A 27,498-nucleotide genomic window follows, 5' to 3' on the forward strand; every position below is an offset into this window, starting at 1 on the left:
CAGTAAATTTCCTAACTGAATGTTGAATTTTGGATCTAAAATGAGTGTACACTCAGGCCATGGGAATATAAAATGACCATTAACAAATTTTGGTGTGCAGAAATCTGTACCAATCTCACAAAAAACCTGAACACAAGTGCCATGTCTTTGCTGGAAGACACAAGATACAAACTTAGAGGAATTGCTACAAAGTACAATGCCTTCAGTGATCAGAAATCCACACCTGGATTTGCCTTTGAAGAGCCTTACTGACTATAATAAAACTCAGGTATAATATCCTGTATGGATGAAACAAGAGAAACACTGATTTTGGTTGACTTGTTTATAGGTAAAATAACTTTACTGTATAATATAGTAATGATATAATCTATCTACATATATATATATAAAAATGAAGATTATATATATAATGTATATATTATTATAGATAGTAATAGATAATATAAAATGATAAACATTATGTTACTATATATTATATATTATAATAGATAATTATATATTGTTATATATGATAATATGTATATCATATATTAATATATAATATTGTCATAGCTAAATAACATAGCTAGTTACATTAGCTAATTTAAAGCAGTAAATAATATCTTAGAAAAATTTTATACAAGTTGCAGAAGCAAAGAAAGGACAAATAGTGAAGACGAGAGCAGGCAATGAGATGCAACACACTCATAAAAATGGGAAGAGAGTAACAAAGCATCTGTTGGTCAATATGTTACACAACAAATTAATTCCAGATTTTGGTTGTTCTCTTAAGGTTGCTTTTAATAACATTGTCCTGATAGTTGTCTCTGCTGTGGGAACTCTGCAGCGTTTTTGCATATTACAATAAAATGTCAGATGAAGGTGGGTGACACTGTACACGTGTAATTTTGATAATTTTTCAGGAAGAATAACAAGCCAGGAAATAAAAAGTAAATATCACACACTTAAAAAAAAAAAAAAAACCCAAACAAACAAAAACCAAAACAAACAAAAAAAACCCAAAAAACAAACTTTGGATCTTCATTGAAGATGGACTTGTGCATTACTTGAGCTATGAAACATCTAAGGCCAGCAAACCCTGGCACCTTACAAAATCAGAAGTATGTCTGTTCTGCCATTGAAGGGCAGACCCAAAGACCACCAGTGAAATGAGAGCTCACTAAACAGAGATAGATTAAGCAAGTCAATAACAGTTGCTGCTGCAGCCTAAAAAAGACGAACCAAGTCTAGTAGCTTAAATCAAATGTTCCATCTGTTGATCTCCAAGTGCTTCACAAAAGACAGGCAAGGGCTGCACTCCTCATTTACAAGTCAGGAACAAGCACAGAGGTGTGGTGTGAGCTGGCCAAAGGCAAAAGGCAGCCAAGAGTGAGCTGGGACCCCAGCTCTGCCTCCCCCTCCAGCTGAGGTTTGCTTCAGGAGGTGCATCCTTGGATTTGGGCTAGCAGCAAAACATCCTGAAGATGGTGTGGGAGTGGAAGCCCAGAAAGCTGAAAATCCTGTTATTGTGTGGCTGAAAGAGGTGACAGATGTGCAGGGTGGTTAAGGGCGACACTTTCTGAGCTGAGCCCTGCCCAGGGCTTTTCTCTTCTCTTTCCTCAGCATTCTGTGACTGGAAGCACAGGCTGCAGGTGACTGTGAGTGCTTCTGGGGCATGGGGCTCTTGCACAAGTCCTGCTGCACTGAGGAGATGAAATAAATCTGGTTGAGCCCTTCTTGCAGGCAGGAAAGAAAGAAATCGGTACAAGAATGAAGAAATCAGTACAAGATGTGGGCTGAGATGAGCCCAGCACCTCCCCTGACCATTATCTGGTTTTCACTGAGGAGATTGTCTCACTGTTATAAAAGCATATAATTAGAAATCTATAGGTTATTTCTTGTCTTTAAGCATTGAAAAAATGAACGGATCATTTGAGCAGATTCCTCTAGAAAACTGAACACAGCAAATATGCCATGCTACAAGTTGGTCATAGGGCAGTATAAAACAGATGCAAAAGCAGTCTGAAGAGTGAGTCATGTAACAAAAGAGCCACAACAAAACTGCCAAAATTACATATTTGAAACCCACTGGCTTAACTAAAATCCTATGACTCCATTGAGAGTCATTCATTATAAGAAAAAAGTTCAGGAGTTCCTTTTGTTGCCACTTTGCCTGAAAAAAAATGTCATTGCAGTTTTCTTACCAATTTGGAAAGGCTAACACTCACTGCAACTTTAATTCTTCAAACAGTGAATCTCATTTTATTCCCAGGTGCCCAAAAAGAACCTGCACTATTATTTCAATTAACAGCACACAAGCATCAAAAGGAACACCTAACTGGTGTTGATAACCAAGTGGCAAGACTCTGAAATACAAAAACCATTTAAAAAACTAATCCCTTATCCAGTACAAAATTATAGGCTGTCATCAGGAGCAGGCTGGCAGAGCTGGGTCCAGATGGGAAACTGGCTGGGCAATAAGGAGAGGTAGGGTGGAAATGATGGGTGGGCTGGAAAGGAAGGGGACCCAAGCAAAGACATGACTGCTCCCTCTGCTGGCAAGGGCCTCCCTGCTTTAATTTTTAACTAATGAGTAGGCATTGCTTTAATTATTTAGGATGTAGCCGATAAATAATGCAGAGTGCTCCTTCCTCAGTCTGTTGCTGTGTGTTTGCACATTTTTGAACTTATGGTGCCCTATTTCACTAGAATAATGTGCCACGGAATCAAGGCTCAGATGGATGTCTAATGGAGAGTTCCAGGCTTTTATATTTTAATTCTTCATAAAATGAAAAGCAAGATTAGGCTATTTAACCTTCCAAATATTATATTTTACAATGTATACTCATCTCATATTTAATTTACACATTTCACAATATTACCACAAATTGCTTGTCATATCTTACTCTAACAAGGACTCCTTTATGTCGCAGTAAGATGCTATAAAATTAAACATTCTGCAATACAAACATACTAAATGACACATCATACCAAAAATGTATCCTTCTTCCATGAGTAAAATCCATGACCGGTGAATTCAGTGACAATGTTCGTATTAAAACTGACTCAAAAGATGAAGATAAGCCATTCATGACTTGATTTGTGATAGAAATGAATAGCTGCAATAAGAACATTTAGAAAAAAATCTGTTCTAAGATTTTGGCCTACAACCAGAAGCTCCCAGAACAGGAGGGATCAGCTTTTTTTGCCCACTGTTCTCATCTGAATCCTGGCTGCAAAGCTACTCCAGCTCCCAGCTTTCCAGAAGGCTCCATCCCAGGAATCCTCGCCTGCCATTTGGTTTGCTGATTTTAATCTCCCAGGACTTTCTTACAGTGGCTCCACTATGCTGAACTGGCACTTGCTCCTAGAAGTGAGTTATTATTAAACTTGTAGGTCAATTGTGGCACTAACAACTCTTTGGAAGCTTTCAGCCACGGTGTACAATTTGCTGGTCTAATTAAATATTAATTCTAAGTGTTACATTCTGTGGCTAAGAGCTTTTATTTTCCATCATCAGTCTGGAAGAGAAAGAGGTTACAAGGCTAATTTAATTTTTTTTTTCCCTAGCATTAAAGCTTAACTACACAGGCACAAAAACATCATTAAAGATGCAGTATTCCATTTTATTATGATTATATTCTAATTAATAGAGAATGTCTAAACAAAAAGAGGTAGAACTGGATTCCGAAATTTCAGGATTTTTAAACAACACCAAAAGTTCCCATCAAAATGGTCCTAAGCACACATTGCACAGGAGCTCAATATTTGGTTCTGTGAAAATCACTTAAGATGGAAATCTTAATGGAAATAAGATGGCCATACGCAAGGATTTAAATGTAAAATAGTTTTACACAAAATTTTTCTTCTTTGTTCTGATTCAGAAACAGAACAGATAAACCCTACATTTAATTCTAGTCATAGGGCTTTTTCTTTTTTTTTTTTCTCAAGAACCCGAACTTAAGAAAAAAGAAAAAAAAAAACAACCAAAAAACAAACCCAAAATCCTGCTTTTGAGAAAAAAAAATGCTACCTTCCATTTTCTAAAAGAATTACTTGCTTAAAGCAATAACTCCTTTGCCCTGTATTATTTGAAGTCACTCTTTTAATCTTCACTTATCAGTGTCCAAATGGGCTCAATAGATGAGCCTCCTCCCTTCTGCTTCCATAACAGTTGTGTCCATGTCTGGACACTGGGCATTATATTAACTGCTTAGTCCAGTAGCCAAAAGATTCCATATGCTTGAACAGATGACTATCTCCACACTGTGATGGGATATTTAACTGTTTAGCTCTACTGCTGTAGTTCAAAGACTTGGTTCTAAATCTTACCTGATTTTCAAAGGCGTATTTTCAGGTTATACTCCTAAAACGTAAAATAAAATTGCCACCTTGCATGTGCTCCTGCACTTCTCCAGTTTAACGTCTGCATTTTGGGAAAGAGGTTTTTTTAATTAAAGAGAGATGGGGAGGATGTGTATATAGCAACCTTCTAAAAACTAAAATTTATTAAAATGACAAGGCTGTTTTAGGCATGCCACTTCAACAGAGAGCGTGACTATTCACCATAATATAGTTAATTTGGTTAACAGACAGCTAATATGTGGGGATCAAAACATGCTTCAGATGTATATTGTATTCGTTTTTGAAATGGGTAGTTGTTACCAAATCAGAAGTGGTAGTGCTAGAACACAGCCTGTTGGCAACCAAAATCTGATTCTATAAAACCACGTCATACTTTTATTTCTTCTACAGCATGGTAAGCAAATAGCGTCAGCAATAAGAGAAATGAAAAAAAAATTACTGTTTCCCAAATTAAATTTTGAATAGGACTTCCCTGAGCTTCCTACTCAGTCAATTTTAAAGATGGTTTTATGAATGTCTAAAAACCAAAATACTCATACCCTAAAACTAGGCAGATAACCCAAAATACCTGTCATAAACTTACAACTCTTGATACATATTTCTATTGCTGTTAAATCTGTCTCACATACAACAAAAAGCAACATGCAGCATTAAAAAGCAAGTAAAAAAAAACCCATACAGAAAAATATTAAGACCATTTCATCTTCATGGTTTCTATTTTGCAGAGAAATTTGAAAGCTTCCTTAATTATGATATAAAACCCACATGATGTTGGATTTCAATACAAATCTTTGCGCAGCTACCTCATCAAATACATTTGGAGGTTATTCAGCACTTTTACACCAGTGAACTCTCAGGAGTGAGAGCTCTAAGGTAGGCAATCACTCTTAGTTCTTGTCATAGGAATAAAGATTTCAAACTGTGAGAAATTCACCAGCTATAGGAGTTCACATCTTATAATCCTATATTAGCAATGGATTCTTGACTTGGAGTTTAGCTGCTAAATCACTCAGTGTGAACACAAAAGGCTCGGGATGTGAAAAGGTTTGTTTCTAAATTTTTCTACACTGAAACCGACAGTGACTTCTGCACGTGGGTGAATTCAAAACATTAATATTGTAGGAAATTAATTTTTTAACCTACTGGATGAAATAATGAAAATACCTTGCTAAACAGAACTGCAGGCTCTGAGGACAGGCTCTGTAAGAAGAGTTATTCATACTGACTTCTCATTAGTCAATTAATTTCCCTCGGTACGTGCTGACTAATATGGTTTTTAGTCCTTACCAGTAATACCAGCTTTGAGTTCAAAATAAAAGATGGCTTTAACAAGTGCTCTGCTTTCCCCATTGAATATAATAATCTACTCAAAAAAATCTACTACTGCTTAAGAGATACAAAATTGGGAAGGACAGGAATAGAATTCAAAACATTCCTTAGTATTTTGAGGGAAAGATGTTCTTGGATTTACCAATGATTTCTAGCAATTAAAGAAAAAAAAATACAATGGGAAAATCTTTTAAATTCTAATTTAGGACTTTTCCATTATAGACTAGTGACATTAAAGTCCTTTCATTCACACAATTGCACAAGAATTCTTCTTCTAAATTTAAATGCACTGATTATCAAAACACAGAAAAAGAATTCTTACTTGTTTTTATAATATTCCTTAAATTTGGAAATTGTAACAACAAATGAAATGCCTCTTCAATCTGCCCTCCTTTATCAATGCTAGATTTTAAAAATGGAAGTAATTTTCCCTTTTCAAATGTACCATATGATTTCTAAAGCACAATGCATTTTCAAGAAGCAGTAGGAAGACTTGAAAAATAACCTTCCATCAACTATTTTAATCACACTTGTAAGTAGCTCAATATTTATTACCTGACAGACAGTGTAAGATAAGAGGATGTTCAATCAGTAGAAAATATCAATCAAGTAAAAACTTGTCACACATCACCTGAATAAAATTCATATTTGGATAAGTTTTTCATGCCATTTTCTCTTCGAGAATAGTGTATTCCTATTTTTGTGGTTGAGAAAAGAGAATTTTCTTTTTTCTTCATGCACTGTTTGCCCTAGAAGTTCCATCAACAAAACCCCCAAAATCTGTGTACTTTAGTGGACTACAATTTTTTTCCAGTTACTCTGGAAAAACTCCACACACAAACACACTCTTTTTGCAAATTTGTGTCTTTTACCAAAATACAGCCTTACAGGACATCATGAACTGTCCCATCAGACTGGATTAATGAGCATTATCTTTGGATAAATGCAATTCTGAGTTATTAAATCTAAGACAATGGATTGCTGGAATAATGTAAGAGCCACATTGGTGCATTTGTATCACAGAGGGAAAAACATCAAGAACAAAATCACTATTTAATGCTCTGCAAACACTGAAGAGCCAACCAGAAATGAGAATTTAGGGAAAGTGAACCAACAATAACAGCAATACTGTTTATCTAGAAAGCTAAGTGACTGTTTAGAAACAGATTAAGAAGGCACCATGAGAAAAACTGCAAACCAGAATAAAGAAAATATTAAATAGGGAGGATCATTTTAATGTCTCACCAGCCAAAAAAAAAAAAAAAAAAGAATAATATAAGAAAGGTAAAAGCAAAATTAAACTTTCTGAAAAAGAAAGAAACCAGGTAGAGTCAATTTGAACTCCCTGTCACAGTACAACACGCAAAGTATTTGGCAAAATACAGGAAAAAAAAAATTTTAAAAAAATTTAAAAATATATGCATTGTTCATAGACTTCATATAAAAACCAGAATTAGTCTGGGCTCAAAAGACATTGCCCCTGTCAAAAATCAGTACCACCAATTGTTTTATTTCTTCTCACTGGAGTAACTAGTACTGGAGATTGACAGAGACAAGGGAAGTTATGTCACTACCAAAAATACACTTTTTCATGACAAAGCAGGTAAAGACAAAGCTATTTTTTTGTATCTGTCATCCAGACAAAACTTTGATTAAATGTGATTTTGAACTTACATGTCCTTCATGAAAACTACACATGCGAAGAATTTACGTGAAGGCCACCCAATTAACTTAGTTAGGGGCTGAACTACAACCTGGGAAGCAGAGGAACTATTAGAGTAGTACTAGAGTAGTTCAGGGGTAAAAAAATGGGGAATTTGCTACAACTTCAGGAAAGCAGCGTGAATTCTCTGTGTGTTCAGCGCACTGACTCAAAGGTTGGACAGATAAAGCACATGCTGGAGCTGGCTGATGGAATTAAACATAAATACTTGGGGGAAAAAAGAAAGAGAAAATCTCTCTGTGTCTCACTGTGCTGGGAAGAGGAGACGTGAGCGCAGCAGAGAGGAGAGGAGGCGTGCAGAGGGAAGGAGAGCAGCTGCTGTGGGCACCAGGCAGCCCCGCACATGTCGGGCTGCGCTCGGCAGCATCCCCAATTACCGGTGCCAGGGAGGCTGCACACGCTCCCAGGGGCTCCGGACAGGCTGCTCGGGGAGGCCGGCAAGCACACTGCAGGGCTCTGGGAACTCACTCCCGTGGCCTACCAGGGACCCTCAGCAGCTCTGCTCCTCCTAATGACTGCTCTCTCCACAGCACCATGCTCAAAGGGTACACCAACTTCCACATTAAGTTAAATTCATGCTCTTGTTTGTTTAAGACAGCTAGGCCAAGATTCTGCACATTCTGTACCCTTATTTTTTTTTAATTCAGGCTTTTCCAGCACTTACTGTTAAAATTAAAAACTCAGTTATTTAAAAAATGATTTATAATTTCAATTTTAACTCCCTGGAATTTTTATATTTGCTTTTTTCTTCATGCACTGCTTGTCCGAGAAGTTTCATCAATATAATCAACTTCTCGAGTAAGTTTGAAGCATCCTTCAGTTTCTACCTTAGAGACACTTCTGTGCTTCCTTAAAATACAAACATTCTTTTTATTGGCAATGTATCTAAAGAAAACCATTATGGAAATATATCCCAATCATGGACAGGCAATTCCAGTGTGTAAGAAGTAGGATCATAGTTTTTACATGCACAAATTCTATTTCTTGCATGAAATTTAACTGCTCCTCTTTCTGAAGGCAGACTGCCAGCTAATATTTAAAAATAATAAGTAAGGAGGTAGAGGTGTGTACTGCAAGAGAAATATTCACACACTTTTGACTACAATGGTAAAACTAGAAAATCAACCTTCTTTATTTTTGAAGGATTAATTGCATTGGTATTTAAATAAATAACATTTGCAGGTTTTCAAAGACCTTTAACAAAATGCAGTAAGTGTTGAGTCATGTACCTACCCAAGCCAGGATCTCATCTATTGATAAACTCCTCTACTACGAAAATATTTTGCATAATATGAGGTTTTATAATATGAGTACTTTTTTACTATGATCAAATCAAATATACAAAATTATAGGCTCTCTGTTCATTGTGAATAATAACATTTTTGCTTTTGTAAGTTACACCCACAGAACAAAAGACTATCTACATTTTTCCTTTTGCAAAAATGTTTATTTTCAGAAGATATATTTAAGTCTCTGTACACTATCAGGAACAATGCTGTTAATTGCTTCTGATTTTGCAGTTGGGAAAATGGCTCATGCCATAACTGGTTTGCTCCTAGTCCCAATAGAAGAGGATATTAGAATTATAGAGCAAATCTATACCCTTAAAAACAAGATCAGATATCACTATAATGACCATTTTAGATAAAGACAGCAGACTGAAAAGCCTTGTATTGATACTCCAAAAAGCATTTTGAATGTGCCGAGAAAGTACATAGTTGTAAAACGTTTGAAAAACATTTTCAATCATTTTACATGTTGTAAAATAATTGAAAAATATATTACTATAGATATTTGCTTTTTTACAGTTTCTGAAATTTTGACAATTAAAAAAAAAATGAATCAGACCAACATTTGACCTAACTGTTCCTAAAATTCGTAATTGGGCAAGTTTTTCGCGTCATTGTCTTGAAATCCTCTTCCAGAGTAATGTAGTCCTATTTTTGTGGTTGAGAAAGGAGAATTTTCTTTTTTCTTCATGCACTGCTTACCCTAGAAGTTCCATCAATAAAATCCCCAAAACCTGTGTGCTTTAGTGGACTACTAAATAAAACAATTTTGCACTTAGTTCTTTGTAGATTTTGCAGCAGGACTCTCCCACAAAAGCATAAGTTTTAAGTTCACACTTTGAACAAAAATGCTTTAAAAATGTCCAGAACTGCTTTTTTTTTTTTTTTACCACAGGCTTTAAAGTTTTGCTGAGTGCTGTGGGAGCTCTTGGAGGCAGCAAAAGCAGCATTCCTACCTGGATGAGGTGAGCAGGCACTGTGATGATGCAGGCTGACAGGGATTTCCTGAGCAGGCCACGCAGAACATACAGGAACTTGGTCAGGCTCTGAGGATCCTCGGGAGCATCACTGCAACAAACATCATCACCCCACAAGATGGAACCAAGGCTCTGAATTCCTATCCTCAAAACATTCCTTTGTTTTTTCTGTTTGGGAAAAAAAAAAATTTAAAAAAGTTATTTTTTTAAACGCTAGGAGGAATACAATTTCTAGAACGCATGTCCATAATAATGTTGTGTTTTATGTAATCACAGTAATCTCTGTCAATCTTATAAAAATTGCAAATGAAATGGGATTTTTTTTTCACTGCTTAGATACCATGGATATTCCAACAGCCACATAGAAATACTGAGAACTACTAATTCGTATTTTTTAACCAGCTAAATATAAGTATATTCTGGAATAAAATCTAGTAACACTAGGGCATTTCACATCCTTTCTACCCTCCATCACTGTCTTAAAAATCATGTAGAAGAGTATTTTCTCCCAGTTCTAAGACTGCCTGCTGGAGTAATCAAACACAATTTCTCCCTCTATTTTCAGCTTTCTGCTGTGTCACTTTCATAACCTGACTGTTCCATGGTCTGCCTCAGTTCCACTTTTTCTGCTCCTTCTGAGAGAACAAGGCCAGTGCTTTGCTCACCAGCACAGGGGCCTGCCACTGCCTGAGAAGCCCCCAAGTAGCATTTGTGCCCCTTTCAACTTCTTCCCACTAAGTTGTAGCCACAGCTGTGGAAAGGCAGAGTGTGATGGGGACAGATTGTCCCTCAAGGACCCCACCTTGACATGAGAGTTTCTGCTCTGCTCTAGAGGCAGTGGCCAAGATAAAGCTCCTTTTCTGAAGGGACAGATGATGAAGTCAAAGTTTTAATTTGCTTATGCAAAGTAAAATGTTATCTCTCATGATGGCAACTCTCATTTCTGCTTGTTTGATATGACCCTTCCTGGTGGTCTTTGGAAAGGATTTTAGATGTATTTGCCATCAATAGCTGAGATAGAGACAAGGAACTCCCTCATTGAAAGACTTGCTGCACAAGGTGATTAAAGAAAAATTTCTAGAGTTCAGGGCTCATACCTGAAGACCAGCTTTAATTATACACACACACACACACATACATATATATATATATAAATACTAGCTTTGATTAGTGAAAGCTTGCAGGTACTTCTCACAAAGTGTTTTGTTAAACTGCACTGATGCCTCAGGTTTTAGCTTTTCTATTTTTCACATTCTGTGCTGCTTTAGTGTGTGGGTCTGAGCTCCATATTCAGGGATGGTGAGGTCTGTGCACAGAGCAGGGAGACAAAACAATTCCTGCTCCAGCTGGGCACCAAGGACAAATGACCCAAATCTCAGCCCCAGAGCACAAACCCCGTGGGCTGCAGAGAGAAAAACAAGCAGGGTGGGACTGCAGGGGCTAAAGCTGGAATGGGACAATGAAGTGCAAGATGCAAATGGAGCAGAACTGATCCCAGGGAGAGACCCCGGGAGCGCTCGTGCATTTTGGGGCCATTTTGGTTCCTCTTGGGTGCAGCCCTGGCTGGGCTCTGGTGCTGCCCAAGGTGGATCCATGGAGGAGATGCTTGGAATCAATCCCTGCTTTATTCTTTAGCTCTGTCCAGCCTCTGCTCCAGGGCAGCCTGCACAAAGGCATTAGTGGATATTAATTTCCAGCAGCTGGAATAAACAGCAACTCCCAAGCACAAACCATGGCCCAGCTGCTCTGGAAATCCAGAGGAAAGGTTTGGACAAGACACGAGGCTGCTCTTCCAAAAGCTTCCTTATCCATGTTGGGTAGGCAGAGCCTGGGTGGTGAGACACAGTCAGCCCCACGTAGCTCTGCTTTTATCCACTTGTGTCTCACCCAGGGAGCTGATCTGCCAACAGAACCCCAGTCCCTGGGGAAGCAATCTGTGCTTCAACTCTGGCTTCTTTAGTCTCAGGCTTTGCAGCTTTTAGGCTTTAGTTACAAAAAGTTAACTTATTACACCACTGTATGAAGATCAGGACATCAGTACAGGATAAGACAACACTTCTCTGTATGCTATCCTCTCAGATCAGGTGTTCAGTTTTAAAAAAAATGGCAAAAAAGAGAAGTTTTTGTCTAATATTCTTTAATTACTTCTGATCAGAGCAGATTCAGGCATTTCTTGATGTGCACTTAAGCAACAGGAAAAAAACCAGCCAGGCATTTAAGAAAATTGTTTCATCCAGATATCATGGACATTAACCAGGCAGAGAAAGCATTAAAGTATTTCAAAATTTCAACACAAACCTAGAGAAAACTTACAGAAACTTTTTAAATGAGAAAAATATTTTTTCTTATGAGGAACATCTGTAAGAACAACATACATATATATACAAAATATATATACTAATATTCATAATATATATAAAATTTCTTTCTATTTCAGTTTATTCCAATACTGAAATACAAGAAAAGTGTAAGTCCCGGGGTCTCCTACAACCAGCCTGCTGTAAAGAGTAGGATAACATTTTTTAAAATGCACTAGATCTTTAATATTCACATTAGCCTGGAAGTTTGGATTTATTTTGCAATTAAAAAAAACCTAATGTAATTCTTCTAACAGTGTTTGATTTGGTAGCAGAAATTCTGATTAGGAAGAATTCTGAAAACCCAACTCTATGGCAACAACAAAAAAAAATCCCCCCAACTATTACCCTGAAACCCTCCAAAGTATATAAAATTAATGTTAGGAAATAGTTGCCTATTAAAGCTCTGATGTCAAACATGAAAACCCCAAAACACTCTGAAACACAGAGGTGCTATTCCATATAACTTAATACCAACGATCAATTTGTGAAGGATTCCCACTTAAGGATCAACAGCAGAGTTACTGGGAGGCTTTAGAAAGGCTGTCAACCTAAGGCTTGTATTTGTAGCTTCTAGGTAATTCAAACTCTGATTTTGCAAATATTAACTAATTATTAACTATTAACTAATGTTAACTGCCTGTACTAGGTCCTAGAGGCACCTGAGCATTTTATCAAAGGCTACCAAACCTCTAATGATGGTTTTCACTTATTTTCCCAATTGTGTTAAACCATCTCTCAGCTGGGATGAGTCACATTCTGCTCAGTTTTCTTCAAATAAACGAGTAAATCTAAGTATCATTGGCAAATTGATGTGAAAGCAACCAAAAAATATCTGAAAGTTTTGCCAGTCAAGTACAGGATTATTTGGGGGTGGGAGTACATGCACAAACTTCTTAAAAGCTTTTATGATTATATATGGCAATTATACACAGGTCCAGAAGGATACAGGCTGCTCCTTACTCTACAATCTTCACACCTGCCTGCTTAAAAAGCACTTTAGAGAGCTCAGTAAATGAAATGAAATAGCAAGGAATTGCTCAGAGATTTGGCAAATAAAAGATCCAAGGTGTGCTCCAGGCCACTGCTACATTCAAGTCTGGAGACGTTTTTAAGAAGTGTGTATTATACAAGGCTTCTAAATGTACAAAATTTGACTGTACAAAGAAAGATGATGCAAGGGGGAAAGTGGAATATTAAAAGAAAATAATAGAAACCAGTCCAGGAAATTGTTTGCCTTACCTCCCTTGAAACAGAAAGAACTACATAGTGCTAATGGCTTTCTAGATCAATAAACTGGCCTGAAAACTGACTTTTAAAGTTTCACCTTTGAAATTTATATGTATTATTGAGCAAACATACACTGTTAGATTCATCTCAGTTAAAGTTCAGGTTTTGTTTTATTGACACTAGTAAGTCATTTTGAAACAGTCGACAAAAAGCAGAGTAAATAATGATCAGTGACGTTGAATTTTTGCAAGCAAAAATATACCCAAGTGCTGGTTCTGAAAAACCTTCATTTTCTTTTATATAAGTGTATGTATAAAGAAAAATAAGCAGCAAGAGGCTGATGTCTTGGGCAGGAGGCTGGCTGGGGGCTGGCAGGGGGTTTGTGTCACCCGGGGCTCTGAGGCAGGAGGAGCATCCCCGGGCAGCACGGCAGGATGACACACATCCCTGTTGCCATGGCTACCGCGGGGAGAGGGGCCTGGCAGGGACCAATGGCCTTCTCCAGGCTGGCACTGCCACCGAGGAGGGGAGGGCAAAACCCTCCCAGATATCTCGGCTGAGCACAAGCACCGACATTTACACACGAGGGCTCGGTGCAGGTAACGCTCCCAAACCCCACTGGCAGACAGCAAAACAGCCTCTCCTGCATCATCTCCCTGCAAAAATCATTCCCAAGCTATTCCAGCAGATTCAGGCAGTTCTTGATGTGCACTTAAGCAACAGGAAAAAAACCCCTGATATTCTTAAGATATTGAACTTGTATTAAATAATTTCAGGCTCTCCAGAGTCTGTGCTAATTGGCTTCTACTGCAGTGACATTTCTACTGTACAGCAATGATTACCTTTCAATTCAGCTTCAATAGATACAATTTATTATATTATTTCCATCAGCTCCAAAGGACTGCCATGTTACTGAATATGACAGAGAATAACTTATAGGGCACTGCTCAAATTAGAAAAGGTCTTCCAGCCTATGTTGTTACACTTAAAGTGTTTTTGATTCCCACATTTTATACTTTATGAAGAGTACAGAGATTTTTGGAAGGCTGATAAGCTGATTTGTAAATTGAAATAGCATTCTTATTTCTTTACTTCTCTTTCAATGCTCACCACATAAAGATGCTACCACTTAATCAATTAAAAAATTCCCACCAGTTAAAACAACAATAAAAAACCCTGAACATTTAGGGGTAAAAGTTTAACCTCAAGAATCTTGAGCAGATTATGCTAAAGCTATAATTTGAAAAAACAAATATTGTAGGTGAAAATGTGTTTTGCTTCTTTCCATTATATTTGGCCATCCATTTATTAACTAATTGCACAGAAAATGCATTTTACTAATGCTGCCTTACATTTCTTTCTCTGCTTATCTGTAACAGGTAAAACCTCAAAAAAACCCAAACCCTTAAAACATGAACAGCACTATTTATTTTGCTTGTTTACTTTAGCAATGTTTAGAAACAATTTGTTCCTTAATAATTTGTCCAACACCTTGCGCAAGAAAAGAAAAGAATAGTTACAGGATTAAAGAGGGGTGTGAGGGTGCTCAGTACCTGGGGATCAGAGCCATCAAAGCCCCCCTGGGAAATGATCCTCTGAATGGACTGAAGCAGCCTTGCATAACCACTATTCATATTCCTGTTGGGATGCAAAAATATTTCAGTTACACATTTCAATATTCTCCTACAAGTCTCTAACAGCTGTATAAAAAATAAATATGAACGGATGCAGCTCTCAGTGCAAGTGTCACATGGAAAAGAGGTGTCAGAGAAGAAAAAAAACCCCAAACTCTGTGAATAAAGTTGACATTATAAGCAGTTGTGATTGCTTCATATTAACTAGTTCAGTGCTCAGACATTTAGTGAAAGCTAAAATCTCTAGGGATTAAGATAACTTAATTATGTCAGGCTCACTTACATCTAGAAGATTAATGATTTAATGTATCAACTTAAAGTTGAAACCATTCCAGCCCAGTACTAATCTTCTGTAACTGACAGAGATCTACCCAGTTGTTATTCCAAGTATACCTAATCAATGCTCTGATGAACAGAGTTGACTTTCTATGGAAATTTTCATGCATTTTCACAGCTTTATTTGCATGACAGCAAAATTGCGAGGTAGCATTTATTCTACGTATTGTTTAGAAAATATAACATTCAGAAAAACAAACAAAAGCAAACCACTGGCTAAAAATGGATTTAAGCAGGCAACACAAAATGAAGGTTCAGCAAATCATCTTGTCAGACTTAGAAGCTCTTTACTTTCAAAGAACAATTCAGGTGCTCGCTTTTAAAAGAGAAATTGTTTTCTTAAATCCCATGGACCACACAGAGCTGAGTGTCTGGGCTGATGCAGGTTCCCCATTGCAGCTTAAGCCCTTCCATCTTTTCTGTCTCTGACATTTTCTTCCAGTCTCATCAAGGGTTGAGGATTCAAACCTCTTGCTCTTCTACTTCTTTGGGTATACAACAGGTTATTTTGAAAATTTTGCCTTTAAAAATATTCTTGTTTGCTCCATAATTTATCTGTCTGGTAACAGCTCAGGTTGGAAGGCACCTTGAGAGACCACCTGGCCCAAATATTAATGAAATATTACTATTAATATTATTCCCATTATTTTACTAAGAGCCTAGGCTATGCATTTTAGTGATGGATAAACCCAAATAAACTTGCTTTCACCCCTTGGCACAGGAGAGAATTCAACTTTTCTGAGAAGCATGTAAGAATTGCAATGATCTGTCTTTTGCACCATTGCTTCAACTCAAAAATGCGTGTTTCCTTTAAGAAAACAGTATCCATACAACCCCAACCTTCAAATATACTTGAGTTATAAACATCTAGAATCAAAAAAGTCATGTGGTCCTAAGAAATGTGAGTTTTGTAACAATCAATATCATATAACATTAAGAGATGACCTTTCTCTGATATGAACACAAAGGAGAATTTCCAAATCAAATTCTGTTTGTTTCAGATTTAGTGCCCTAGAAGGCCACTGGCTAAACTGATGCACTTTAATAATTTAATACCCTTTATGAAATTCAGACCTGAAAATTAACTGGCAGTGTATGATCTCAAGCTGATATTTCATGCATAAAGTCTGCCTTGCTATACATAAAAAAGCAAGTTGAACTTCTCAAGTCCATTACTTTCCCAGTGCTCAGTTGCAAAAGGAATGGCTATTAAATGTTCTGCCTGCACTGTGTGGCACCTGCCAGTTTACAGGGTGAACTTTAGCCCCCCACAGTAGCCAAAATTCTCTCTCTCTGTGTTTTTGCATTATCATAACAGATAATATTTTATTTCGTTAGAGAATATACTGCAATCAAAATATTTGCCAATTTCCGATTCATTCCTAACTTGTTTTTAAAAGCTAGTGGATAAAAGAATAAAATAACCAAAGCACTTGCAGCATTAAAGGGTCTCAAAATTAAAACAAAGAAATAAAATAGATCTTCAATTAATCTACCAGAAAGAGATTTGCAGCAAAGAAAGGATTTTTGAAAACCATGTAGTGTGTGCAGATTTTTTAAAAATGTCAAAACAGGTGCTTTTCTACCTCTTTCTAAAATATTAATGGTTTCCTTGAATTTCACCCATCTTATGTAAATAAGAACATGAAAGATAATGTAGAAACACTGTTTATATAAGCAAGTTGCATTACCCTTCTGGCAATGTTTGTCACAATATTTAAGGAAGGAAATAAGACATTTCTTATTTTCCAGTTTCTAGTCTTTTTTTGGTTTTGTTGCTAAACACAATTTGATGCTGATAATGAGTTTAAACAATTCCTCCTTTACTCATTTTTTTGTTTACCACTTTAGTAATGGGTAAAGCAGGAGCTGGCAAGAAGGTATCCTGGTTACAACAAAGGCTCTGACTTCTCTGCTGATAGTTTCCAAGCACTTAACAAAGGTGAGGTTATCAAGGGGATGACAAATAGCCTTGTTATGGAAAAGGAGACTCCATTAGGAAAGACAGTCAAACCTGTTTTATCTAAATTTATTGGTAAATCCAGTCTCTAGATAAATTTATTCTTTTTTCAAAAGCACGAACTTTCTTAAGGTAAGATTTACAAGTATCGCTGAAAAACCACAACGTCATTATTTTGGTTTCTTTGAATATCAAATGGCCCTGAAGAAGGAGACTGAAAGCATAGATAGAAAATATGAAAGCATAGATAGAAAATCAGTGTCGCCTGCAGCGCCCAGGGCCACCAGAGAGGATGTTCCTGCCTTTCTGCTGGGTGCCAGCTCCAGCAGTGCAGCAACCGGGAGACAGAATATCCTGGCAACAACCACTGCAGAGCAGCTCCTGTCAGCCACACATCCCTGTAAACCAGCACACAACTGCCCTTCCCCAGCATAAAAGTGAGATAAGACAGGGAGGGTTTATGTCTTCTTCTGGCACCAAACACCCAGGCCCGTTTACTGCTTCCTTTAGCAGCACTGGCTTCAGTTAATTTTTAGCATGGGGAAATGAACTTCCATCCACCTTGAGTGATCATCCAAATGAACCCCATGGTCTAATTCAGCCATCAGGTCCCAGGACTGCAAGAAGGAGAGCAAACATGGCTATTAAATGTTATACCTGCACTGTCTGGCAGGTGCCAGTTTATAGGGTAGCACTTTGCCCCTGCCTCTATCAAAAAACAGGTACACACACATGTGAAAGCACCGGAAACAAAAGGAAGACTGCTCAATCCAAATGATGTTGATAACCTCCAAAACTCATTTTTAAATGCAAAGAAAAGATCAGTTTTAATCTAATCAGGCAAAAACATCACCTTTCTTTCCAAGTCCATAAAGAAACCAAGTGCTTGTGTGGATAACCAGAGAGGGACATCTATATAAATATACATGATTTCTCAAAAGGGCCAAGAGTTTCTGGCCTAAATAAATTCCTTACATCTCTGATCCTGCAAGGGAAACTCTGAAATGATCTTAAAAATACATTAGCTACAATTACAGAGACAGTTCACTCACTGAGGAACAGGTGAAATAAAATGGATTTTTTTAAATTTAGTTTAATTTAGACATCATGAGTAATGTGAATTAAAGAATCACAAATACAGGGATGAAAAGGACCTCAATTAGTCTGACAGATGTTTACCTAGCTTGTCCTTAGAAATTTTCAGTGATCGAGATTCTACAATACTCCTGTCTGCAAGGCAACTTCTTGTGCAAATCATTAGAAAAACTTCTCCATATTTCCTGCCTGTATTTCTACCATATTTACTGCAGCCCGTGACAGCAGAAGAGGGAGTTGAATCCTCTGCATGTCAGCTTTTAACTCTGCTTCCATTTTTCCAAGAACTTCTATTCTCCTTTTTAAGCCAAATATCAGGGACCGTAATTTTGAAAAATTCTTCCCACCTTAACACTGACCTAGTACAACCTTTTTAAAATAGGGAATCCAAAACCCACTGTGTTTGTGGTCAGAAATGACAACAATCAAAGTTAGAAGACAAATGAGCTACTGTAAAGAAAGAGACTTGTACAACTCTACATCTCTCACAGATTTCTAAGAGTTTGCTATTCCCAGTGTGGGCTCTGTTCCTCCCTGTCATATATCATGTAGCTTTTAGACTGCATGACAATGTTTGGAATGGTGACTAGTTGTTACTTTGGTACCTGCCTTTACTCCCAACACCACAATTCCTTTGTTTCCTTGGGAGGGACTTCTTGAAGGAGACCCACGTTGAGGTGGCAGGGAGAGGAAAAGGAGAGAAGCCTTCCAAAGGCCACCTCTATTTGATCATCTTCCTCACCTCATCACTCTGTGCTCTACCAATTTGCCAAGAAAATTACATAAACCCAATCTTTCTGTTAGATTTAAACAAAACAAAAAAAAAGTAGAACTCGCATAGTAAGAAGGATGCACTTTTATCAGGCTAGCACACAAGCAAAATATCAGCATTCAACAAGGCTTATAAAATTAAATGCATGAAGTCCATTCCTTATGCTATACTGATGAGTTAATTTGATTTTAATGTAAAATGAACTAATACTTGACAGCCATATAGTTAGTGGATGAGTCACAACATTCTCATTAGCTAGAGAAGAGAAAGGGAGGTAAATTGCTCAGTAACTGTAACAACACTTGCAACCTGTCAGATATTTTTTGCGTCCATCCTCTATTGCTCTCCTACTAAAAATTAGAAATTATAACATTAACATATAAACAAAGTTGGTTCAAATACTTCTATGGAAAGAAGTTCTCTGCTTTGTCCTAAAATTTGGTTTTTTTTACACTATCACACAAATTTACTTCACAAAGCAGAGACATTTGATCATGTAACAGAACAAATTAGAGAGAGACTTGGCTTTTGCTTTGCTACAGCTCTAAGAAAGGTGGCTCATGCTGCACTTCTTTCATAAATCTGAGGTTTTATATGAGTGCACTGCAGTGGAAATCAATCCCAGTGAATCCCACAGTGCCTCCAGGAGCTGGCCCTATACACTGGGATCTATAAAGCTAGGTTTTATATGAATTATATAAATTACACTATTATATAAATTCAGGGACTGGGCTGGACAAAAAAATTGCTGGCCCAGCCTTGATGTTTGACTTGACTTGAAGTGTCTCCAAGAAAGACACAATGGATGTGTGTGTCTACAGGCTAAGATGAGCCTTTGCTACTGTCACTCATTTTCTCTCAGTCTTCCTTAATTCACTACTGACAGCCATAAACATAATGAGTTATTCACTCCGAGGAGAGCTTGAATAGGAAATGTTTTGTAAGACGTAATTAGTGATTGTAATTTTATTCACAGCATATTGCATTTTCCTTAGGTGAAGCTGTAGGATGTAAGGAGTAAAAGCACATCATCAACTAATCTGTTTTAGCACTCTGAGCTATGTAGGTCAAGGATGGCCTGTCTCCTAAGCCCTGCAAACTGCAGAGATCCTTTTAAGGCTGATAGCCACCTGACAAGCCCATCTCTGAGCTGCTCAGGGAGGGTTCTCAGCTCTCCCAGTCCCCACACTGGGCTGTCAGCAGGGCTGGGCTCAACGTGCAGCCAGGCTGTCCTAGTAATGTCTGCCTTAATTGTCACTGCCAACCTGCTCCCTCCTCTGCCAGTTTGCAGCTTCCTCATTGCTCTGGCTGGACTGGGATGGAAGGCACTTGAGAGGACACTTCATGTTCAGACTCAGGTGTTTGTTATTTCTTTTCTATGTTACAGTCTCACAGGCAGTGAGTTCTGCAGTTCTTCACTAACAAGGCACAAAATGGCTAACTATGTTTTGTTACAAGGCCTTTTAAGGCTAAACTATCCAATTAAGAAATGACACCTAAATTATTTTCACTTTTAACCCAATAACTAATCACTTGAAGTCTGCAATGTGGAGTTTCCTGACCAATTACACAAAACCACCCAAACCCATGGAGAAGAAAGTGAAGAAGGACCAGCCTCCACCCTAAAACCTCCATCTTGCTTTATATATATTACTATATTCTAAAAACCCAAACTCTGAGTTTCCCCCCCTGTGATATTACACACTTCTATTCAAACTCCACACCCGCAATCCCAGTTCTGTCATTCCATTTTGGAAGCTTCTCCACAGCCTCAGGTCAAATGCAGTGTTCTCTTGGGGGTCAGTGCCTGCCAGCACAGAAAGTCTGAAACTCTCAGCAGGCAGAACTCCAACTCTCCCCCAGCTGGGAGCAGAGCTCTGAGCTGTCCCTGTGCCACTCCAGGTGGGTAGCACTGAGTGGCACCCACAGCCAAACTGCTCCTAACCCCCCTCCATCAGCACAGCAACTGCAGACCCAAAACCATTTATTTTAGACCCAAAATCATTTATTTCAGACTCAATTATCATTTCCTGCCAATATGCATGCAAAATCTAAACACGCAACAGAACTGTGGTGTCAAAACTTACCATGTTTTCGTTTTAGGCTCGAGAGGCAATTCTTCATGGAGGTAAAAACTGTGCAATTTCACAGACTGACACAGTTCTGGAGACATTTTTTTAGAAACATCATAATAGTGGCCAAACTTGGTATATGTTGTTGGGCTGGTCTGTGGAAACAACAGTACTGATTACAATCTTAAACTATTATCTCTCAAAGGAAAGTAATTAACTAGCAATACACTTCCAACCTCTGTTTTTATCCCATTCAGCCTAAATAAAAGCTTAAAGTACAAAAACATTATAATAATTACTACTAAGTTTTCATTCCCCCATTGTCATACTTGAATGTAAATCTTTCACACAGAGTTCACCCTCTACCATTCCAAGTTGCAGCACCAAAGTGAAGCCAGATAATTAAAAGAATGTATTTTTTGCACATGTTCTAGACAGATGATCACAAATTTGCAGAGGCCCGATCTATGAAATCAGCAGAACATCGTGTGTTCAGCCTCTTTGATTTTTCAGTCTCTGACAATTATATGGGTACTACAGAAATATTTTCAGCTGACTTGGAAAATTTTTCTCTTTATTTATGATCAGTGAAAAAACCAACCATTGCATCTTCATATAAGTGATTTTAATAGAAAAATAAGAAATAGTTTAAAATTATTTTCATTTCCTTGAAAATCAAATAAACAATAGGCTGAGCATTACATGCAATAACTATGATTTGCCATAATGAAGATACATTTTCTTCAGATCTTAATTTTGGTACATAACCATAAATCAAATTTAATGTGTACCTGTGCACAAATTAAACATTTTGAACATGCTGTGCTATTAAATACAGGAAATAAATGCATCTGTTTGGTCCATATTAATGGAATTCAGAACAGAACCTGCAACATTATTTGAATTATACATGTAAAGTTAACCCCCCTAGGGACCCCCCCTCCAGACTGTTATACCATGAAAAATCCATTATTTCACCAAAAAAGTATTAAACTGTTAGGATTAGTTAGAATGATTTGATTTGGGTAAATATTTTGAAATTATTTGACTAACAGGTGTTAGGCCTGGTCAGTTATCAGAGAATATCAACAGTAAGAGCAATGCAATACTTTTCCCAGAATAACCAATGAAACCCAAACTTTTAGTTAAAAGAAATAATTACTTTTTAAAAAAATTAAAAACCTATGGAATTGCTTATGAATATCGTGTCATTCAAGGCAACCAGTTTTACTAAAAAATATATATATAGAAAAGCACATTGTCTAAATCAATGTACCAATTTATTTCTTGGTATCTGATTTTTAAAGCAGGCAGTTCAATAAAACATAACATTCCATCAAAATTTAAATGTTTTTCTTGTAAAATGTAACTTTATTCAAAACAAGGATTCTGAAAGCAATTTAAACAGGGGCTGTTCTTTGGCCTATAATCTATTCTTTATCCGGATTACAGATCAGAATGTTTTTACTGCAATCTCTGCCAGAGCTCATCTTTTTATTGTGTACTTCCAAGCCCCCTTAATGTTTTAGAAAGGCCTTGACTAACTGAACTTTGATCTGATGTCTTCATTGAGAAAAGCTCCAGGTCGCCCATTTCAGATGCAAATCCTTCCTGAGGCCCAATAGAGTTTAGTAAAGACAGCAAAAAAGAAGAAACAAGAAGTTTCCAGGATCCTCTTTGAGAATCCTGAGGCACATTGGTGTCCTTAATCCACCCCGCCGCAGGGATTAAGGTAGGTGATAACCTCTCCCGCTTCCAAAGAATGAGCACAGCGCCCACAAACTGGGTGGAGCCTGGGATTTGGCGCTAATAAAACCCCATAAAAGCAATAAAAGCTGGGTCCATGGCAGAGGGCCCTGAATAGGGCTCAGTGTCCTGCATTCCCAGGCTTAGCAGGGAGCTGCTGGGAAGCCTACCTGACCCGAGGAAGCGTGAATAATGGAACGGGGCAGAGCGGCCGCGCGCAGCGCCCAGCCACACTCGCCAGGCCTCTCTGACACCGATACCTTGGGCTTTAAGATTTCTCTCCTGGTTTGGTGCGCAGCTTCTAGCTTTGTATTAAGCTAGTTTATAGTTTATATTGTTACTAGGATCTTGTCACAGGATGGTGAAGACAAAACAATCCTATTCCAGCTGCAGACTCAAGGACAATCTCTTCAAAATTCAGGCCCAAAGCTTAAGCAACGTGAGAAGAGGAGGGCGGGCACGCAAGCAAGGAGGATGATGCTTCATCATTTGAAGCTATTAATTGGACAATTAACTCCAATATGCAAATGGACTAAAAGTTACAAAAATGTGAGATCTTGTGACCAAGCCCTCTTTTGCTTCCATCTTGGAGCCGTCTGGGCACCGCCAGGGTGTGGCCTTTGAAGGCACCTCCATAAATATCTACTTTATTCCTCTGAACTCCTTCTAGCTTCTGTTCCAGCTCCTCAAGAAGGCATCGCTACATTCCTCAGCAGGCTGGAGGCTCAGGCCAGCTCTTTCCTGGATTCCTGGTTTGCACAAGGAGAAATACTCTAAATTGTCAGCAAGCAGAGCGCGCTTTTACGCTACCGTCTGCTGTTAATGTTTCTAATTGCAATCCTAATGTGCTAGAAATCTCAGATTTAGGAAGAACCAAGGCAGAAAATTGATTTCATGCTGTGACAGTTTATATATTGCCCCAAGAACATAAGCAGTTCATTAAAAAAAAAAAAAAAAACAGACAAAACCACACTGTCTTGCCTTGCAAAACAGGCTCTCCATATACTCAAAAGTTGAAATTAATTCACCTCTGATACAGATATAACTAACAAACTGGCAAAGGCACATCAAGCATAACAAGGTCTTTCACTCCAACAGATTTCTTATAAATCTACTTTTTTCTGATGCAAGGTATGTGCAATATGTAGAGAGAAACCACTGTGAAGAGCACTAATACAAACACCATGCCTAAGATCAAAAACCAGGTACCTGGCTGGTCTAAACAGGGTCAAATAAATGCAAAGGGAACATCTGAACTACCAATCAAAAATCTATTGCTACTCAGAAACAGTAAACAAATCAATCATCAATGACATCTTTTACTCAGCATTCCTGCTCTGTATTTAGCCAGGTAATGGGTAAAAAAGTTTCTGCCATCACATTTAGAGTTCTAGCTAAAAGCAAAGCTCATCTTTCTCTTTCACAGTTGAAACTATTTGACAGTAGTTTTTGGAAATGCACTGGCATATTAGTTCAATCAGTTTGGAAAATATGCCTTGAAATTTTATTCAACATTGGTTTTTACCAGCAAAGGAACATTTAAAGGAGGAATCGCAACCAAAGTTGTTCATTAAATTATTGAACTAAATGTATTGTTATGGGTAGCAAGGCAGTATCAGATTTTTCCTCAATGGAGTATAATCACCAATCCAATTAACATAGAACAGAGACAAAATTTTATGATTACTGCAATACAAAATATTGAAAAATATCAATTTAAACCTAATTTTCACCAATTAAAATGTCCTGAGGAATTTTAAGTATAGATTGTTTAAGACTGATACTTTTATTTGTGTGTTTTAATTTTTGCATAAATTTAACATACACACAACTCAATTATTCTCAGCTATTGAGAATTTTCGAGGTCCAATTCAAAAAGCAATAATAACAAGGGAAACTCCCCCAGAAAGGCTGACAATCTTATTCTATCTTGCATAATCAATTTTCAGTAATCAAGGGTACATACATCATGCGTTTTCAAGAAATATTACATTAGTGGAAGAAGTGGTTGCTGCTATGAAGTTAAAGATGAGTGGACACCCAACTGAATTTTTAAAATAATTTTTCTATTTTGTTAGAACATCAGAACACAATTTGTTAACAACGCGCAATTGTTTTCATATCGGAACTCTGCTAGATTTTAAAACAGAAAAATTATTTTGGGGATGGTTCAGAGTGGCACAGCAAGCTTCACGATAATAAAATTGATGAGATTATATGATTACCCTGGAGGCTGTTTGATTTGGCATGTCACCATATATAGGTCTTTTCTGACACAACTGTATAGCCATGTCTGTGCAATTTCACAGAAAACCAAACATGCCAAGCCTTGTAAGATCATTTTGTCACATTCCAATTATGTTTTTAAGAATACAACTGAACTTACTAGGCAGGTATGACTACATCTAAACCAGAATTTATAAACGTAGACTAAAATGTACAGACAAAACCAGGATTTGATTCTGGACAGCCAGAAATGCTGTAATTTTGTTAAAGACTGATTGTGCCGCTGGATTAAATAAGAAAGCCACCAGCCATGGGAGATTGATTATCCACAAAACACCAACAACTGTAAACTCTCAAAGACTGACCACTGAGCTTGTTCCTTATATTGTCCCTGCCCAGTGCTTAGCTCCCAGTGACAGTGAGGCTGAGAGAATCTCAAGTGCTTGCTTTAGTTGTTATGCACATGGATAAGCAGGTCAACAGCTTGCTTCCACACAGTGCTTCCACTGCAGACACCCACTAAGTCCTGTTGATTAAACCTACTTAAGTAATTTGTGTGCAACTAAATTTGGGCCGTTTGGAAGCAAGCACATCATCCAAACTTTCGTAAAAAGCTGTCTCAGTTTGATAATACTCATTGAAAAAGCCCGTGGAACTTAAATGGTTTTTAGCTTTTAAATTACTATTGTCTGTAGTGAGTTTTAGAGTATCTGCAAACTCTCAAATTCCCTTTCTTTTTGCGTCATTAGTAATTAAAATATTCAGTGGCGTATGATAGTTTTCCCCCAAGAGGCAATCCTGTAACACTGCCCATTAGTAGTTCTGTTGCCTAGGTTCTACTGATAAGCATTTGCTTTTCGAATTCATTTTGAGTGCAAGAGGAAAGAAGCAGAAAATAGGCATTACCTCCATTTTTGGTAAATTTTGGTAGCGCCAGGCTATTTTCATAGAATCCTGAAAATCCTCAGGCTTCACAGCTGCTGCTTCATCTCCCAGTTCCTTCCTGTAGGAATCATCACGCAAAGGGGCTGGAAGTTCCTACAGGTAGAGAGCAAAAAAAAATGTCAGCTACCTGCAGGAGAAATAGCAGTTCAGGTTTTTATCCACACCCCCCTCCAGCCAGATAACACAGTTATCTGAGTATAATGGGCAGCTGCAAAATCTGTAAAAGATTAATAGATTAAAAGAACTCTTCTGAAGGACTGGCTCCTACTAATACTGAGCAGGAAAAAAACCCATTTAATTATTACTGGAAAAATAAATTATAGAAGTAAAAGAAAGAAAGCAGAATGGAAATACCACATTTGATGCTCTGCTTCATCTTGAGTATTCCCATTCCCATTGAGTAGCACCCATATTCTTTTTTTGTAATCTTTCTTTAGAGGCTGATCTCCTAAACTACTCCATTTCTGACAGCGGGCAAGTTCCCTGCATATTTAAGCCTATTTAAGCCTTTTCCCATAGCAAATTTAAGCCTATTTTAACATAAGAACTTTGTTAGCTGCTGTAAATCTTTCAGAAGTCTCCAACAGATCACAACAGCCTACAGACACCAACTGAAAGCCACTGCAACAGGATGGATTGAATTTTCTCTTCTGCTAACCATTAGGCACGATATCTACTCATGATGGATATCTCATGGACATAAACACAGGAAAGGAAGGGGGGAATGTTCAATTCTGGATTTTTAAAAAAGTTTCTAATGTACTTTTCTGCCTTTGCTGCACTGCTGAAAAAGTAAACAACGCGTGCTGAATTCAGAACTCATGGAATGGGCTTCTACACCTACTGGAAAAATAAAGTGCAATGAAGTTTTCTGCCCCAGCTTTATCACAGCCATCCCTCTAAGCTGGAGGGCACAGAATCTCTGCTTAAAAGAGAACAAGGCTTGGCTGAAAACTCTGTTTTCCTTGAGCAAAGATTCCTGAGGAAGAACTGTGACATGCCTCAAGGGTCAAACCCACACAGAGCTAGCCAGTAGCTCTGTACTGCGCGTTGCGACTGTCAAAAAGCAAATCCGAAACCTTTAGAAGAAGAATGTGGATTGAAGGGTGGGACACACATCAAACACTGCACACAGGCAGGGCTTATGGTGACCATAAATACCCAGGTGACATTCATGGCTTTGTGTGGGTACACACGGTACAAACTCAGAAAGGAAACAATGAAACTTTTAACACATCCATTTTGGGTTTAGTGTTACACTTATCTACTATGCATAAAATTAACATTAATATATAACAATCAATTATTAGGAATTTTAGTATTAATTACAACCATTTGTAATGATAATTTAATAATAGATTCAATAATTATTAATTTTATTAATAATATCTTTTACATGAATATTTAATTTATTTACATTTATTTTATTAATATTCTTTATGCATTCATTTAAATGTATTAAC

General features: G+C 37.6%; 1 protein-coding gene across 1 annotated transcript in view; it reads right to left on the reverse strand.

Moving 5' to 3' along the window:
- ELP4 (elongator acetyltransferase complex subunit 4) overlaps positions 1 to 27,498 on the reverse strand; it is a 132,434-nt gene that overhangs the window by 83,203 nt on the left and 21,733 nt on the right. The window contains exons 4-7 of the mRNA XM_014309433.2: positions 25,997 to 26,128; positions 21,134 to 21,273; positions 14,803 to 14,887; positions 9,642 to 9,830 (exon numbers count right to left, since the gene is read on the reverse strand). Of these exons, the coding sequence (XP_014164908.1) occupies positions 9,642 to 9,830; positions 14,803 to 14,887; positions 21,134 to 21,273; positions 25,997 to 26,128 (546 nt within the window). The remainder of the gene's footprint in view (positions 1 to 9,641; positions 9,831 to 14,802; positions 14,888 to 21,133; positions 21,274 to 25,996; positions 26,129 to 27,498) is intronic.

Source organism: Geospiza fortis, unplaced genomic scaffold (assembly GCF_000277835.1).
Source record: "Geospiza fortis unplaced genomic scaffold, GeoFor_1.0 scaffold113, whole genome shotgun sequence".
Lineage (NCBI taxonomy): Eukaryota > Metazoa > Chordata > Aves > Passeriformes > Thraupidae > Geospiza > Geospiza fortis.